We start from the raw sequence: 19,604 nt of genomic DNA, 5'->3' as shown, positions 1-19,604 counted from the left end.
TATCACATGAAGATGTTGCATGAACTATCATGTTATTGATCTAATTAATTAATATCTATCTTTGCTAGAAAAGTGTCTATGTGGGTGTCTGCACAGAAGTCCTAGAAGTCAAATTAAAAATTCTGGAAAGTGCGTCACCAGATCTGTCTCTTCACTGAGCTGTTTGTAGAGGGTCTGTAATGCCAGACTTTTTGCTGAAGGGCACATTATTACTTATTATGTTTAACTGATAGAAATCGAATTGGATCTGGCACAGACAGAGTCCTTTTCTCTTTGTCTTAATGATTAATTAAGCTGCAATGTACACAAGACCTAAAGGGTAAGGGTGTTTTAAGTGCTCCCCAGAAATAATTTAGTTATTTTTTTGATGCAACAGCAGCCACAGTACAATGGCGCCAGTGCGCTCACCACACACCAGCTACAGGTGGAGATGAGAGAGAGTCATACAGCCAATCGAGTGGTTGGGGAAGGCCTGGGGGGGGGGGGGGGGTTACACCCCTACTCTTTATGAGAAGTGCCAAGGGATTTGTGTATGGGATTCATAATAAGGTAGCAAATAAACTCACGGAATCCCTCAAGAAATCACTTTGAGTTTCCACGCTGACGTTTCTTTGTTTTAGATCTCTGAGCTGAACACACAAAATATTGCTAACAGACAAAAAAGCCTCAACCAACCTTGACCAAACCCACACATAACACAACCTAAAAAGAGAGAAAATAAAAATAATCTGTTTATGATGAATTAATAATAATTCCTTACATTTATATAGCGCTTTTCTAAGCACTCAAAGTGCTTTACATAGTCAGGGGGGTATCTCCTCATCCACCACCAGTGTGCAGCATCCACCTGGATGATGCGACAGCAGCCATATTGCGCCAGAACTCCCACCACACACCAGCTTACTGGTGGAGAGGAGACAGAGTGATGAAGCCAATCAGCGGATATGGGGATTGTTAGGAGGCCATGATGGTCAGAAGCCAATGGGCAAATTTATAGCCAGGATGCCGAGGTCACACCTCTACTCTTTTCGAAAGACATCCTGGGATTTTTAATGATCACAGAGAGTCAGGACCTCAGTTTAACATCTCATCCGAAGGACGGTGCTTGTTGACAGTATAGTGTCCCCATCACTACACTGGGGCGCTAGGACCCACACAGACCTCAGGGTGAGCACCCCCTGCTGGCCTCACTAGCACCTCTTCCAGCAGTAACCTAATTTTCCCAGGAGGTCTCCCATCCAGGTACTGACCATGCTCAGCCCTGTTTAGCTTCAGTGGGCAACCGGTCTTGGGCTGCAGGGTGATATGACTGCCGGCATTGAACAATTATATATATTTTTTTACAACGCCTGACCTTTAGCCAGGAACATTAACATAGCTCTTTTCTCAGTAATCCTTACTGACCAGAATATTAGACCAGAGAGACATCTGTGCAGCATGTGACCTCTACAGAAGCGAGCAGAAAAGGCCAGTGATACACATTAATCGAGAAAAAAAAAACAGCATCACATAAAACATTATCAGCACTTGAACTAGTTTTTTAAAAAAATTTTATGAAAGACGAATCCTGAGTTCAGGTTCTGGATTTTGGGTTTCAGTTGGATCATGTGCTCACCATAATAAGTCCGGTTCCACATTCTCTTTGTGACAGACTCTCCTGAAGGTCGATCACATGCTTCTGAGAGACTCTCATTTAGAGCATTGCAGTACAACATCAGACCGTCATAGAAACCACCTGAGATGATGTTCATCTGAAACAATTAAATACATAAGTGAAAACAGAGATGAACACTACAGCATGAGCCTCCTCATAGACTGTAAAACAACTAATTTACTTTCATTTTCAAAGTACATAAAATCAAATTTCCTATTTGACATGGTTTCATCAGCATTAAAAATCAGTGTTCAGTATCCAAAGTCCATCATGCTGGTTAAATTAAGAAAGACGCCGTGCTCATATGGCTTGTTCGTCTGGTAGAGAAGAGTGATAAACATACAGAGTTCCTCTCAGAAGCATACCCTATGTTAAACATCCCATGAAATGGCTCAGCAAGCCCTGTTTTCTCTCCTGTTTCTGTGTGAAAATACATTCATTTAAATGATTTTGTGTCCCTTTAAGCTCTTCAGGTTACAATCCTGACTGTAATGGAGGTATATAGAGTTTCTAACAAGATAGAAATAACTATTAATTTCAAGGGAAGATAGAAAAGATGGAAAGCATAGAGTCTTGGTAAAAAGCATAATAATATAACAACCAAAAAAAAAAAAAAAAAAAACAAGAAAACAATAAATCACTTCACAATATTCTCTCTTACCAAAGAATCCTCCACTGTGAAGTTGAACATTTGTTTGGCATCCGATTTTAGATCATTGACAAACTGCTTGTACTCCTGATTCTGCGGCTCAATGTAGGTCAAAATCTTCACACTCTGAAAAAAAGAAAAAAACCTTCCAAAATATACCCATTTCCAAGTTGTGAAACTGAAGAATATGCTAAGACAAAAATGTTTTCTGTTTTAATATTTTCAGATTGTAATTCAATTGAATTTTCAACAGTTATTACTTGCATCTTCAGTGTCACATGATTCTTCAGAAATCATTCTAATATGCTGTATCTGGTGCTCAAGACAAATGCTATTTTCATCAATGCTGAAATCACTTATGCTGCCTAATATGTTTGTGTAAACCATAATTTTTTCAGTTTTATTTCAAGACTAAAAATTTCAAAAGAACAGCATATTTTAAAATTGAAGATTTTCTTTAAACTGTCTTAAACTTTAACTTTAACTTCTTTAATGGTCAATTTTGATCAGCTCAAAGCATCCTTGCAGCTCTTACTGGACCTTTAACTTTTGATTGGTATTTTATAATGTAAATACATCAAATATTTTTATCTTATATGAATAAAGTATGCAAATCAACCTTCTAAATCCCATCTTGTTGGTCAGTTCTGAGTATTAAGTTGTCGAAAATGCAACAAACTACCGCAATCCGACATATTTTTCTGGCACGGTAAGCCATTCCATCAAAACTGTGATTAAGACAAAAGAATCAGCTCTTTACAATGCCAAAAGTGTGCTTGACTATATGGTGCATTTGGATTTATGCCTGGTTATAAAGCTCTTTTCCAACATTTGATGAATAACCGCTCATATAACATTTACAGAAAAACTGCAATCAGATCAAATCCTGTCTTTTCTTGTCAGACTGAAAGATTTATCTTATAATTCCCAACTTAAAGGCGCAATATGTAATTTTTCTGCTTTAAAAATAGCAGATATCACTATATCTATGTTATATATATTTTTTGGTTGTGTACTAACATTATCCCGACAGTTTCCAAGAACTTTCAAATCCGGAGAAAATTATAGTTTAATTAGAAGACACGGCACATTTCTTTATTTCCGTTTTGTCGCCCGTCTATGGTGTCATATAAACTTTGACCCCTCTAGTTTATCTTACTTCCTGCGGAACCGCCAAATACAAAGGTGAACCGAAGCAAAGACGAGACGAAGAAGAAAAAGTAGTAGCTAGCCTTGATCGAGACTATTATATTTTATATTTATATTGTTTATATTCGTATTTATACCTCAATCAATAACTTAGTTATGGATCATGATTATGCTTTGCCTGCACGTTCTGTGAAGAGCAAACGTACGGGTGAAATAAATGACCTGAGAAGGTTTTGGGACGAAGAAGAAACGAGACACGGGTAAATATTGGAGTTGCATTTCCAAGATAGAGAGAGCTTCGTGACAAGCTGAAACTACAGAGAGATGCTTGCATTCTAATAAACAGGTATGCATCCATTCAGCTAACTATATCTATCCGTATATTTTGTGAAACTATGATGTCTTGTGTAAAACGCAGACGGACTAGCTCTCATGTAGAGTATAATGTAAATCTACATGTGTTCTATATCTAGCTGGATAAAGTAGCTTCAAATGCAGTTCACTATCTTGTTCGATATCATAGTATAAACGTAGCCTAATTATAATTATTAACGAAAGGCAACCGTGTTTTTTTTAACATATATTACTAATAGCTAGATGGAATATTGATTTGATAGGGGTCTGATAATTCATATATCTCTCCGTTCGAAAATATGTGATTGTCAAAATACTAAGGCCGGTGACACACTGGCTGCGTGGCGTCTCTGCTGCGTGCCAGAAGCGCGGCGCGCTGCTGCTGCTGCTGCTGCTGCTGTAGGTGACATAGGGGGAGACCGCCGACAGACCAGGCTCTTGTCTTCATGACAACAATATCTATACTTCATGTTGAACATAAATATAAAGCCTACTGATAAAGGACACCGTCAACAGTATTGACGGCAAAATAGACTATGTTTGACAGGTGCAATATTTGAAAATCTTTTTTAAATTACATTTGTATCTGAATTTATGTCAACCTATAGACTTTCAAACATCAAAATGTCATGAATTAATATGTATTTGTGTACAAAATTACATATAAACATATTTCCAGCTTTTCCTATTATATTTTGCCTGGAAACGCTTCCAACACGCGCACGTGTCGCGTGAAAAATAGGCGTCGGTTCTATTTCTAGCATGCACACGTTTTCTGCGCGGCTCGAGCCGGGCCTGAGACACGCATCTCACGCAGGCAGTCTGCAAGCTCTAACCTATTAACATGGGAGCCGAATTAAAAACTGACACGCCACGCAGCTGAGACGCCGGCCTCAGTTAAAATGAGTGAGGAATGTGGGGAGCGACAGAGCGCGTGTTCCAATGAACAACAACTCCCATGAGCCAACGCTCTTTCCCGACGTCATCAAAGTACGTCTCATGTTATTATTTTGATTGAGTGACCCCTGGTGGCCAAAAATTCCATACTGCACGTTTAAGTATGAATAGTTTATGAATTTGGTCAGGTAGTAAAATTAAGAATATGCATAAATGGTCTGTTTGTATGTTGTGTGCAATCATAATCTTTAAACTACCAAAGCTAAGCTCCAGTGAGCGTCATCATGTCCTGTATCTGTAACTGTGCGTGGGTTCATCAGAGGGAACTGAGTGCTGGAGATCAGACTTTTTCTCACACTCTGCACAGAAACTTTTGCACTCTAAGGCGGCTGTTATCACAGTAGCTGGTGACTGCAGTTCTGTGACACCAACCGAATCCATATTGCATAGTATTTGATAAGAATATGGATAAAAGGGATTTTGAGCCCAATGAAGGCAGCACTGATTGTTTTGCGTTAGAGGATGTTGAAATTAAACATATTGTTATGTCACCAGACACACTTAAAGCAAGGCACTTTTAACAATTCTGATGAACACGTTTCATAAAGATCCATAACTGTTTCTCTCCTCCATTATCATCATAATCATTATCATATCAAATTGATATTAATTGATAACCACAGAACCAAACCTACAGAGAAACTTAAAATGTGAAAGCAAGTGTGAGTGTGTGTGTGTGTGTTATGGGATGCTTTACTGTGCCGACCTATCTTACGGGACAAATTTAATAAGGACATCTTATAACAACAGTTATCACCATACAGAGCAAGACAAATTGACTGTCTAGAACATATCTAGAATTAAGTTTATTTTATCAGAGACTACATACTCTCTCTATATACTATATATAGTATATTCATTTTTTTTAAATGTGTCTCCTAATCTCTGTCATTCTCAGGTTTTATGAAAGGCTTTAATCACCTGGAAGGCCTCCTTTGCAAAGACATCATCAGGGTCTCCTCTGGCCCACGGAGAAAGCCTAGACTCCAAACTGCGTCCAAAGATGTCAATGTAGAAGAAGACATACTCCTCCTTAGGGAGACCTGCCCTGTGGAAGTGCACCATCAACTGCCGGAAAATATCCGGAGAACAGCAAACAAACACCACTGTAATGAGAAAGAGCGAGAGAGAGAAAAGACATGAGAAAAACTTCAGCCACTCCATCACCCACAACAGATAAAAGCACAAATATTATTTGTTCTCCCTTTAGCACTTTTACCAATACCATAATGTCATTATCTCAGCATAACGTGTCAATTTAACACATCCAGACAGGAATTAGTACATGTGTGCATTTTTGTTCATGTGTGTAAATGTGTCTGTATGGTTCATTAATGCATTTATGCCCCTGAACTGTCTGTTCTTTGCTTTTAGCATGACACGTCATACTGTACATGTTTTGCATGATTCATTCACGCTGCATAATATTGTTTTCCTAAACAGTCTTGTTTTCCAGTTATCTAAATATCTTAAAAACAACATACATTTATTTGTGAGATAAACTTAAGTTTATGCAAAAATTAATGAAATAATACTAAAACCTGTTTTCAGAGAATATATATTAAAATACATTTTTACATTTATTTTATTAAAAAATGTTGTGAGGTTTTTATTTGAAATGAAAAAAATAAAGCTAATGGGATTGGTCAATAATATATATTTAATAAATAAAATATATTCTCTGAAACAGGACTTAATGTAGTTTTGCTTCTCAAGTAAACTAATCTTGTTTAAAAGATGTTTAGATATCTACATTGGAAAGTGAGAGGGAAATACTGATAAAGAAAAAGGTTTTTGCAGTGTAAATATAACCAGCAGAAACATTCTCATTTTTATTGAGCTAAACAGGATGTTTCATAAGAATGATAAGGAATAGATTTTATATTAAATGGATTTTAAGCTTCTCCTCAACATTTCAGATAATAAAAACATACAGGTGCGAGAAGCAACCACCAGCAAGGAGAGAAAGAGATCTGGACAAGAAAACAAAATGCTTCATTAATCAAATGAGCGAAGTAATCATAGCGATAGCGAGTGAAAGCGATAGAACTTGACTCCAGACCAGACAGTCATTTGCAGAGTGAATGTAATTGCAGGACACTTATGGTAACAGTCACATGTGTGTGTGTGTGTGTGTGTGTGTGTGTGTGTGCGTGTGCGTGCGTGTGCGTGCGAGTGCGAATGTGACGCAATGTGATTTCAAGTATGTGGACAATAATGAGTATAGCTGAGAAAAGGATTTAGAATTTAAGAGTTTTGCAAAAGAACATCTATCTATAAGCATCTCTGCCAATATAATGTAATATAATTAAAGTATAGAGGGAACATCCATCCATATGAGACTATAAACAAAAATCATTGTATTTGCCGATCAGAGTAGTGACTGAGTGACAATGACAATGAGAGGCAAAACTTGCTCAGCTTTACATATGTGCGTATAATTCAGAATATAACATGGAACCTGTGAGCTACAAATGTAAAAAATTTGAGAGGTTTTCAGTACATATGAAATAAACACAAACACTGGCTTGTAACTCATCTAAACTGGTCATTTGCTGGTTCAAGCTGCTAGAAATTTTGGATTTGTAATAAACCAACTACCAGTTGGTTATGCCGTATTAAAGGGATATTTCACACAAGAAGACAATTCTGTCATCGTTTACGTCCCCTCATGTCATTCTAAACCTGTATGTGGAACATAAAGAAGATATTTTGAGAAATGTCGCAAGATTTTATCCATACAATGGAAGTCAATGTGCTCCAATGTTTGGGATGAAAGGGATGAAGGGATGAAAGGGTTGAAAAGCTAAGATTACGAAAAAGCAGCATGTAAATTTTCTGTAGGAATTTTCTGTAAAACACATACATCCTAAAATCTATTTGAAACTGTGTGGCACTACATCTTGGATGTTACTCTCTCACCCCGTCAGAATAAAACAGATTTGATCTGAAAAACGCACACAGAGCAGTCTGCAGGCTACTGAAGTAACATATAATTGCAAAGTAAATTGGTAGTGTATAGGAGGTTACAAAAGTCCTACTGTGAGTGAGTCAGAGGTTCAGTTCTTTGTGTCTGAAGTCAATACTGAACTACCACTGAACCAGACCTATACCTGCCCACATGACAAAACCCAGCTGTCTATCACACGAGAATTAAAGAAAGAGAAGGAAAGGAGAAACAACTAAGATGTGCAATCAAATGTCCGTGGGACAAATGCAATTTTGTTTGGGAACGGAGTACATCTGGGTGTGAGAGCAACCTGTCATTGAGATAAAACAATCCATTACACACTCAAATGCACATTATTATCAGATAAAGACCTTGAGAGGGGCTGCTGGCAGATATCCAACCTAAGGTAGGGAAATGCTATTTTCAATGCTGTTAAACATTAACTAGCACTGAGGAAATTAGTTCTTTGCTTTTCTTAGACACACATAACATTCTTGAACATGTTTTCCCTGGACAGGAGTGTAATTATTGTGGGCCAAAAACAGTTTAATGTCTGCATATACTCAGCAGTGTTCAGTGTACAAATAGTTGGTTGCTATGGTAAGAAAGTCTACAAAACATACTGCAAATGATTAGTTGACCTGACATCCGAAGCAGCATGTATCATAAAACAGTTCATTAATTTTTTACTTTATTTTAGTATTATTCATTTCGTCATATGCAATTATGCAATTATATTATATTATTGTTATGAATACGCCATTTTGTGAACTGCCCCCAAAAAAACTCACTTCCTGTACATACAGGTATATAAGATGGCGGTGTGCATCCACTCATTAATATTTTTGCTTCGCAGATTAAGGTTGCTTTACTCCATGCCTCCCAGGTTGGTCTCTCTTCTTTCCTTCTGCTGCCCCTCTGTGTTTATGTCAGGAACCATTCCTATGGTGCCACTTGCTTAAAATTTGGGAGCCTGGATAATGCTCCCCAAACCGTCTCGCTGGCTCATTCGAAAGATTCAACTCAGCTATGTTATTCAATTCACCAGGCACCATCCCAGTTTCAGGGGCATCCTCTTTACGTCAGAGACAGACAGTAATGTCCCTGTCCTGCTTGCAGAGATTGAAGTCGCTTTGGCCAAGGATGCAATAATGCCTGTCCCTCCAGCCGAGATTAAATTGGGATTTTACAGTCCTTATTTCACTTTACCCAAGAAGAGTGGTGGGATAGAAACTATCCTGGATCTGCAAGTCTTGAATCGGTCACTTCACAGGCTTCCGTTCAAGACATTGACACAGAAGCTCATTCTTTCATGCATGCAACACCAGGATTGGTTTACAGTGATCAACATGTACTTCCATGTCTCGATTCTTCCTTGACACAGGCTGTTTGCTTTCGAGGGTCAGGCATATCAGTACAAATCCTCCCCTTCGGGGTGCCCCTGTCTCCCAGTTTCTTTACAAAACTCACAGAGGGTGCCCTGTCCTGACTTCGGGGTATGGTGTTTCCTGGGTCATATGGCATCCGCCGGAAATGTTGCTCATGTTGTTATATATGTGACCACTTCAGCACTGGCTGCACAGCTGAGTCCCGAGATGGGCATGGTGCTCCGGCACTCACAGGGTCGGCATTACCCAGCTTGTCGCCGCTTGGTCTGTTCGTTGATTGGTGTTCCCCTTACCAATCAACCCCATAGATGCCCACTCACCGTTGTGCTTTCCTTCATGCAAAGACTGTCCCACTCCACTTTGAAAGTGAATTTCGCTGCCATTGCGGTGCATCATGATGCAGTGTATGGAAGATCCTTGAGGAAGCACAACCTGATCATCAGGTTCCTGAGAGGTGCAAGGAGATTAAATCCCCCAGATTGCGCCTCATTCCCTCATTTGATCTCTCTGTGTTCCTGGTGGGACTACAGAGGGCCCCCTTCGAGCCACTTGACTCAGTTGATCTCAAGTTACTGTAATTTAAGACAGCGCTCCTGGTTGCGCTCATGTCCATCAAGAGGGTTGGGGACCTGGAGGCATTTTTAAATGCTCCTATACCCATTACTTGCATATATTTTAGCTTAAATCTTGATTTAAAAAAAACATGCTATGCTATTTGTTATCTAGTCAAATTAATATAATTTTTTTCTAATTAGTCTTCATAAATATGGGCTCCTATTGTTATGGAGAAAAAACGAGCTGAGAAAAAACTTCCAAAATTTTACATACAGACAAAAGAATTGTCTATAAATGCAAAAATCTGAACTCCATTATATCACCACACCAGCTAGACCTTGTGTAAGAGTGAGCCTGCCCTCCCAACAAGAGCTAATCACAGCCCTGCTTGCATGAAAAAATGGCTGCACAGTGCACTCGTATGATAATGATGGTCTCAGCTTAGAAAATGCAATGGTAAATGGACTGCATTTATATAGCGCTTTCAACAGACCACATGGCCATCCAAAGCGCTTTACAATTTGCCTCACATTCACCCATTCACACACTCATTCACACACCGACTGCGGTGTCAGCCATTCAAGGCGCCATCCAGCTCGTCGGGAGCAGCTGGGGTAAGGTGTCTTGTTCAAGGACACCTTGACACTTGGTCAGGTGGAGCCAGGGATTGAACCACCAACCTTCCGGTTTGTAGACAACCTACATGAACCACTGAGCCACTGCCGCAATGTCGCTCTCTAACACAAACGTACTACGATTACTCTGACAGACAGAATCAGAGAAAAAGTGCACAGTTTTACTTTATCCTGTAATTAAAGTGTTTCAGAACATTGTTCTGAAGAATTTCGACCCTAGGCACACCACTCACAAAACACTCCACCGCTCCAAAAACTATCAGAGTAATTACAACAGGAAACAGCAGCAGTTTTATTGATCTGGATGGAATTCTTGAAGCCTATTTTCTAACGCATCTGTTGACCAGGATGGGGGAGCAGACAGGGACATGGATGGGCTTTATCCATGCTTACTTGTTCAGCTTTTTTTTGACAAGATAATCCATCTAAACATGAGCGATCTGACAGAAAATGAAAGAACTGAAGTGATGTGTTCAGATTCACTCTACAAGCATCAAATGGGCCCGAGAGGAAGTAAAGGAAAGCTTAAACCACAACTCTCAGGAGCTCTTTCTGCTTTGCTCTGCACAAAAATGCAAATGAGATGGAAGGGTCTGACTGGCTTTAACGGGACTGCTTCAGCATTTATTTTGTATTTATGGATATACATTAACATTAATGCATTATATATTCATATGAAATAGCACATCAGCATTACATCTTATGACCTAGACAAATTAGATTTTTTTTGGATTTTTTTGGATTTTTTGGAGTGATCCTACACATTGACAAAACTTGCTTATCAAGTTTTATAGGTCTTTAAATGAATGGATGTGAGGGTTTTGCATAAAATTTGAGATATTCAGTAACATTTAAATGGACCAACAGAATAAAATTTCTTCAGTCTAAGAAAAAAAAAACTGAGCACATTTACAGGGAACTGCTTAACATAAATCTAATGTTTGAATGTAAGCCACTAAAAACATAAAAATAAACTAATTTCTATCTGTCGAGTCAAGTCTGTTAATTTCTCTTCTAATGCTGTTTAACACAAGACAGTATAGAGTTACAAATTCTATTAGCACCGGAACCTGTGTGATGTAAGGGAGGTCTGTCTTACATTACCTCAATCTAGAGGATGTGAGGTCATACTGTAAGTTAAACAAACCCTATGTACTGCTGTCACAAAGAGAACATTATAACTCTAATATTCTGTTCACGATGGGGTAGATTCAAGACTGATATACAGTAAAGACAAGCTTGAACCTTGAATGATGCTTTTGAAATGTTTGGGTTCAAGTTTGGAGGTGTTCAGTTCCTCTGCATTACAACATCCAAAGGTCAGACACGATGGGAAATATCGACTTGAAATATAAAAATACAGCACATTCCTCCAGAAAGCAGAGAAGCAGTTCTGGGTTTATTAAAGTGTGTGTAATAATTTGACAAATTTGTGTATTTTTTTCCCATCTCTCTCTACCCCTCAGTTCTGATAAATTTTTAAGCTGATCCAGATGGATGGAAAAGCAGGGAGAAGCAGAGCATGGCCTTGTGGGTAGTTTAGTTCAGCATGGCCGCTCTTGCGCTCTGCAATCATGATGAGAAGAGGGCAAGAAGCTCTAGTCACAAAGAGCGGCAATTTAGTTGAAAAGACGACAAGCCACTCCGTCAGAAGAGGAATTATTATAAACATTTTACATAATTTGAGCTCAACTCAGAATTCAAGAGTCCCAAAATCGGTCAGGGGCCTGAAAACCAGATCTTCTTGTTGGCACACTGGAGCGAAGGTCCTCTTTGATGCTGGTTTCCACCATGTGCAGAATCAGGTGTGATTGAATTGATTGGGTACATGGAAAAATTCAACTAGAGGAGCACAGTCCTCATCAACAGTGTGTGTATGAGAGAGAGAGATTGATGTTGAAGCACCTGCTGACTACTGGCCATTAACAGCCTTGCTTTGCTGGAGATTTTATCCAGAAGCAAAGCAGCAGCTAAGTGCACATCACTTCAGCACTACAGAGAGAAAATGAGAAGTCTGAAAGATTATGAATGAATGTGCATTTGTTGCTGGGTTTGTGTAATAATGTGAACAAATAACAATACAAAAAAATTTATGTTCCGAATGGATGTTCAGATAGTTGTAATCTAAAAAACTCTAAATGCCAAGTCCTCTTTCATTGACATTTACAAGCTGGGTGTTTTCCAAACTGCCCTGTCGTGACTCGTGATAATATAGATTTGTTCAAATAAAATGCACTTGATGTTCTCAGTTATAAATGTAGAACTGAGCTTTCAAAGGACAAGCATTCTGACTCTCCAAACGAGAGAGCACTCACATGAAAAACTCCAGTAGAAGAGCAGGGATACATTAGAGATAACACTCTCGGCAAGTGGTGTGTCTCCATGTGTTGTCTTCCTGCTGCTGATGATGGGAGGATGCTTTTTCAGGGTTGAGGGGTAAGAAGCAGGAGATGAGGAAGGGCATTTCCGCTCTTCTGATATCTCCGGAAAAGGGTACGACTCCAGAGGTAATCACCACATGTTAATAAGTCAGAAATACCCCAAAAGATTTCTGCATCTACAAAAACATTCTATAATTTGTCCCCAAAAAGGTAATTTAAGGACACACTGATATTAGGCAGATAATTGTTTTCATGTTGTGGCTGATTGGACTTGGTGGCCAATTCTGTAAAAAGAATTCCAAATCACTTGTGAATTTAGGCATCACGACATTGTAATGTGCAGTAAGAAAAGAAAACATATTAAATCATTTTGGAATCTTGCTAAAGATAACGATTAACAAGTATTATTAAACTATTAGTGTTTTTGAAAATTAACTTTAAGTGAACATTAGATGATGGCAAAAATCAAATGTAAATGTAAAAAAAAAAAAAAAACCGGGAAAAATTGTGGAAAAACAATAGTACATATACAAAACAATAACATAATGTAACATCTCCAACATCAACTAATGCCATGAATTAATAAATGTCTAATTCTGGCTGATAACAGATTTTACCAGTGGATGACTCTATTAAGTGTACTTAGAACTAACTTATTCTGGCACAGACCCCAATCTGACCCCATTACAATCACTGAGGCTTTTTGTCTTTCCTTCAGAGAGAGCAAACTAAATTTAGTTGGACTTTATTGCTGGTGTTTTATGAGTACAATGTTTTACATCATGAGTTTGATTGTACTTTTCACTTTATGGATGATCGTTAAAATGGGATATTGCTGATACCATCTCCTGAAAACACATCCGGATGTGCATATAGGATTCTGCAAGTCCATTTCTTACTAACTGTTCATTCAGTGACTCAACAGTTTATCCAGTGACTAATGATGAACCATTCAAATTTACCAGTTAGAAAGACTGAAAACTCACTGAATTAATACAAACTCTGCATTTGCAGGAAATGCCAACAGATCAGATAATGTGTGCTAAAATTTCTTGCATTCTTACAGGGGTCATGACCTCTGTTAATAAATGTTGTTTGGTTGACATTTATATGTCCCTGTGGGACTGATTTTTGAGTACATTTTATCCATTAAAAACACAGATACAGGTTTTTTGAGGTCCTCTTTGAGGAAGCATTAATCTGATGTCGAGGTCAAAGCACTGAGGAACATTTAACTGCAGAGACAATAACAAGCACAATTTTGTGATGCACTACATAGTTACTATAAAACTGTATCTCCTGCTGTTGGCCAGTGAAAGTACTCTGACATACTGAAATGTGGCACTCATAAAATTTGAGTCTGGCCTGAATCTGAGTCCGAAACTACATTTAAAATTTATATATAGCAGCTACATCATTGAGGTAATTCAATCATAGCCGAGGAAAGGAGGAAAATCAGTGATGACTTCATTCTCTAAATATTTCCTATCTCTCTAATCTTCTCCTTCACTCAGTCAGTCATGATATGTGTGATATTATGCTGAATTAGTATAATGTTAGTTCACATGCAATTAGTCCATACGCCTTGAGCAGCACCTCTTGAAGCATTTCAATCTGAATCGCAGAAAGCAGCACAAATCAAGCTCAGAGGACAAATGTGCTGTCACAGAGAGGTACAAGGCCACTCAATAAGACCTTCGCATTCACTCTTACTATTCCTTGTGGTAGAAGAAGCTTCTATTCTTCTATTAACACAAGGAGAGATGCCCAATTAGATGCAGACTGTTCTAGCAAAACAAGAGAAACAAAGCACTCACCTCTTCCATCATCCTGGATCTTGTGCAAGAGTTCGGAATAGTTAACAGGCCCTTTGTTCTCCTCGAACACCAGGTCCATGGTGGTGATGTTGTCCTCATGCATCTCTGTGTAAAGCCCCTCCAGGGCAAAGTAGCAGGCCCTTTCTCCCATTTTGGTATCACTAAACATCAGCAGGGTGTGTTGGTGCCACCCAAAATGCTTGTACAGGTGGAGGGCATACTCGCCCAGTTTCTTATGTGTGGGGCCTGTGTTGGTGATGGAAGTGTAGATGTCCATCTGCATGAAAGCTACAGCAGGGGCCCCTGCCGTGATCATGGGGAGGCCCCAATGAGCAGTAAACAGCCCAACGAGGGAGGAGGTATAGTCGCAGCCAGGCCCTATGAAGGCCCACGGGTTGTGTTCAAACTTCAGGTCTACAGCCATGAGGGGGGCGATACACTCTGAGCAGATACCGTCCCCATCCTCACTGTTTGCGAAGATGTGCCGAATGTGGTGCCGGGGCAGTAGGGTGGGATCGGCATTGACCTGAGCAATGGCGCGTTCCAGTGCAGGTCCCACACGAGGCCATGCCCAGGGGTAGGACGTATTGTGCTGAGGGAGTATGACAGCCAGTATGATGTCATTGGTGTGGTTCTGCACATGTCTGCGGGACCCTTGGTGTCTGCTGGTCTTGGTCCAGTTTGGCAAGGTCCCACAGCACAGCTGGATCAAAAGCAGCAGAAATGATCTGCCTCCACCGAACCAGAGCAACAGATTCATATCACTGCAGTTCAAGCTTCCAACTATTCAGGAGCACTAGACACACAAAGATTTATCTTATGAGAACCCATTTGTAAACATACAATACTTAGAGGCTATTTTGTACTGAGACACACTTCAAATACAAGGAAATGTTCTTAAGTATATTGAAAGTATTTTGTTGTTTTACTAACCCGTACACTACAGTATATATTTGGATCAGCTTTGAATCTCTGAGAAGAATTGTTATACCCTAGTATTGCAGTTAGTAGTTAATTTTCAAGGATGAAAGCATAACATGCAACCTGTCCAAGTTTGGGGTCACAGTGATTTTGCCAAGTAAGACATGTTCCTGGATCAACATCTTCTGATGATCTTGGATCAACATTATTGTCCAAAAATATAGACTTAACCCATCTTGTGGCAACCAAGCAGCCATGGAGGTGAATGGAAATACTAAAAAAATAGCTGCACAGTAAGGTTCCATTGACAACAACAATTTTAACTATTTATTGATATGTTAATATTAATGTTTAAATATAATATTGTTTATGTGCAACAATAAATGTTCTAACATCTTCTAAGGAAAAAAAACTTTATTCTATGCTACTACTGTTGAAGCAGTGTTAAACACGCAACTAAAGGCAATACAAGGAGCTAAAAAAAAAAAAACCTCTAAATATGACAGAGATATTTGAATGAATCCTGAATCACAGCTAAAACATATCTTATGCTTTTGTTTGTAGAGAACAGATTAAAGTCATTCCCTATTGAAAATCAACTCTCAATGGGTTGCAAAAATTAGGGAAAACACACTGGGGGAAAGAATACAATGCAAATATAAATAATCGAGCATTTTGGAAATCCTTAAATTTTTGATGATCACTTCAAAGGTCATGCTTCAAACTCCATGATATTTTGGCATAAATTAATTTATCACTTGGTAGAAAGCTAGCCAAACTGTACAGCTTGAGCACTTATCTTTAAAAAATACTAAGAAACTAGGGTATAGGAAATAGTAAAAAAAAATATCAACTAAACATCAAACACTACAGAACTCCAAGTGTGTCCAAGCAGAATAGAAAACTCTCTTAAGTACCTTTTATACATGGTGCCTTCTGGTATTCTCAACATGAGCTGATAAAATCCTGTGACGATCCACTCAACACAGCACAAATCACATCCCTGCCTCTGTGAAACTCATCCCCACAGTCTGACTGTGTGTCCAAGAGTACCAAGAGCAGCAGTGACTTTCTCAAATACATTCCCTCACAAAAAGCTCCACCTCATCTCCATGTCGAGCTGCATTCCCTGCCATGCTCCAGAGTTCTGAGGGTATCAATGCCTCTCAGCTGCAGTTACTTCCGGCAGGAAGAGAGAGAGAGGAAGAGAGAGAGAGAGGAAAGATCAGCCGTGATGTGTTTTAATGCATCCTCTCTTCTCTATTCCAGTAGGGTAAAGGTTGACCCTTTGGTCTGAAAAGCATATCCAAACGTTGTAGCTATCAAACATCAACAGTGTAAACACTCCTCTAATTTCAAGTCAGAGGAAATCAATGGCATCAAAATCCATTAGCTTCTTCTGTGCATTGAATAGCCGTAGCTGAATATTACCTATAAGAAACAAGAGGTCAAGGTTTGGCTAGTTAGTATGACCCTGTAATTTCCTGCTGGTAGTTAAATATGGGCAAACAGCTCTTTCTCCATTAGGGAATATTCAAAAGTGAACTAAACATTAATCACTGTTAAAAATGTATGCAAGCAACATACACTACTGTTTGAAGGTTTAAAATAACTTAATAACTTTATGAAAAAATCTCTCATGGTCACCAAGGCTCCACTTATTTAATCAAAATACTTTTTTTTTAAATTGTGAAATTTTACTCCAACAATATTTCTGTTTTATCATCAAATATTTTACAATGTCATTATTTATGTGATAGCGAAGCTGAATTTTCAGCATCATCACTCCAGTCTTCAGTGTCACATGATCCTTGTTCTGATATGCTGATCTGGTGCTCAGTTATTATTAATGCTCAATAACTAATAACGTTCTTATTATTTTCAATGTTGGAAACAGTTTTTGATTCTTAATATTTCTATGAAAACCATGATAAATTTTTTTCCTGGAGTCTTTTCAGGAAAAATAAAAAATTATAAATGTATTTACTGTCACTTTTGATCAATTCAACGTGCCTTTGATTTAAAAAAAAAGTATTGGTAATAATCAGAAATATTTCTTGAGCACCAAATTAGTATATTAAAATTATTTCTTTATATAATTTTCTTTTAATTATTACAAACTTTTGACCTGTAGTATGACACAAATAATTAAGTAAAACAGATATTTTACCAGTACCCAATTATGATATCGTACGATTTGATTCAGTTGTTGAAAACTATTTTAACATTTATTAATAAAGGCTAATATTGATTTTAAAATAGAATATTGTTCTTTCATTGTTTGTTCATAATACACTGATGTTCATTTATACAACCTGTTGCAAATATATTCGCGTACTGCATGTAGAAATGAACATAATAGATGCTGTCAAAGTATTGTGCCCTAGCGCAATAAATAATGTTACCAAATTGAACCTTATTGTAAAGTCTTAAAGTGTTCTCCAGGAGTAGGTTGGAAATATTTGTACTTTTTTTTTTACTAGACCATACTGTGCCTTAGGAAGTACAGGGCTGAAAGTGGTGGTGAATATGACCACAGTGAGGTTACAAAGGTTGAAATGCTTTTGTGAGCAGATATCCCTTCACTGTTTTTTGCTGTGACCCTGTGAGAAGGAGGTCAGAGCGGTTTCCAGCTGCCCAGCAAGATGTGCCCCTATATGGGTCAGGACAAGCTCTATCTGCTCACCACACATTTGGAGTTCAACCTCAACTAACCTTCTTCAGATGAGTGTTTGTGTGTATGAAGCTGGTTTCTTTGGTTTCTTTAAGCTGGTGGTATTTGTATGTTTGTGAGTTACTTGTGAGAGACTCTTTTTTTTGAGCTTTCAGCCACCAGTGTTCCAGCACAACTCTGACATTTATATTCAAATCCAGAGGTGGGTAGTAACGAGTTACATTTACTTCGTTACATTTACTTGAGTAATTTTTTGGGGTAACTAATAGTTTTTGGAGTATATTTAAAGATGGGTACTTTTACTCTTACTTGAGTAAATTTTTTGGGAAAAATCTGTACTTTTACTCCGTTACTGTGGGCGACGCTCCTCTCGTTACTTTATCTTAATGCAATAAATGTTATAAATGCCTCAGTTTATTCCAAACGCGCCGTCTACTTTTCTCTGGGCAATGAGCGATGCCCATTCGCGAATGATTCATTCTTTTGAGTCAATTCTGTTCAAAGGCTTGATCAAACCAATTGGCTAACGAGTGAATTGGTTCATGAATCAGTTTGAATAATTCGTTCAGTTCCCTGCCGCAAGCGCTGAGCGACTGAAGTGGTTCACTCAGAGTTGTAACGTTTAAGAACAGAAAGAGCGTTGAAAACGTGGCTATGGAACTGCACTGAATTGAAAGCAAATCTTCAAAGGCTATTATTTGCTTGCGATGGAGATCCTTATTAGATGAACACCGCATGTGCTGTCTACTGTTTAACAGGTAATAACTTGGGCTACATTCGATTACAGTACACGATACCACTGTGACATTAGTTTGTTGTACGTGTGTGGCTCATAACAGAGGGGAGTCAAGTTGAATGCAGCTTCCAAAAGGCAAAAAATAGCAGATTAAGATTTTATTCATTTTAATACAATCACATCGGTCAAGTCATATCATCAGCTGCTAAATTCAGATCTGTGATCGCTTGCTGGCGCTGAGCCAGAGATAGATGCGTTTTTACAGCACTGCGCATTATAACCAATCACACAAGATTCTGTTGAGCTTTTGAAAGCATTGGCCAATCAGAGGTGTTCAGATGAGTCATCGCTAAAATGCCGGTGCTTCCTTCACTCGCTCACTGACTGAATACCTCTTTCTGGCGAATTCTCTCGTGCAGATGTGCAGATGTGTGTACGAATCTTTAATTAAGATATTGATTTCACAGTGTTAACAGTTTCAGTGATTTTAATGGGAGTTTCTGAGAGTGATTGATAGACTGTCAGTGAAAATGATCTTTAATAATCTAAATGTTATTTGCTCTCTTTCTGAACAATGAAAGATTAGTAATTTTTATATCACATTAGCTTTCAATGTTAAATTCACATTTAATATAAAGTCTATAAATATAATATAAATATAATATCAATTAATATAAATATAATGTTATGGCATGACACCTATATCTGTTACTTAAGTAAACAGACAGGGTTTTATAATAAATTACATAAATTGGAGTAAAGGCTGATGAAATATATACATTTA

At 38.3% G+C, this 19,604-nt stretch overlaps 1 protein-coding gene across 2 annotated transcripts in view; it reads right to left on the bottom strand.

Moving 5' to 3' along the window:
• LOC132103114 (atrial natriuretic peptide receptor 1-like) overlaps positions 1 to 16,959 on the bottom strand; it is a 41,591-nt gene extending 24,632 nt beyond the window's left edge. For both annotated transcript variants that reach the window (XR_009423339.1, XM_059507956.1), the window contains exons 1-5: positions 16,328 to 16,959; positions 14,490 to 15,272; positions 5,685 to 5,869; positions 2,316 to 2,429; positions 1,616 to 1,751 (exon numbers count right to left, since the gene is read on the bottom strand). Coding sequence is in view for 1 of the 2 variants with exons in the window: in XM_059507956.1 (XP_059363939.1) it covers positions 1,616 to 1,751; positions 2,316 to 2,429; positions 5,685 to 5,869; positions 14,490 to 15,249 (1,195 nt within the window). In the remaining variant the exon portion in view is untranslated. The remainder of the gene's footprint in view (positions 1 to 1,615; positions 1,752 to 2,315; positions 2,430 to 5,684; positions 5,870 to 14,489; positions 15,273 to 16,327) is intronic.
• Positions 16,960 to 19,604: the final 2,645 nt, after the last annotated feature.

This window comes from Carassius carassius, chromosome 24 (assembly GCF_963082965.1).
Source record: "Carassius carassius chromosome 24, fCarCar2.1, whole genome shotgun sequence".
NCBI lineage: Eukaryota > Metazoa > Chordata > Actinopteri > Cypriniformes > Cyprinidae > Carassius > Carassius carassius.
The sequence above is the reverse complement of the archived record's forward strand: the minus strand, read 5'-3'. Positions and strand labels throughout refer to the sequence as shown.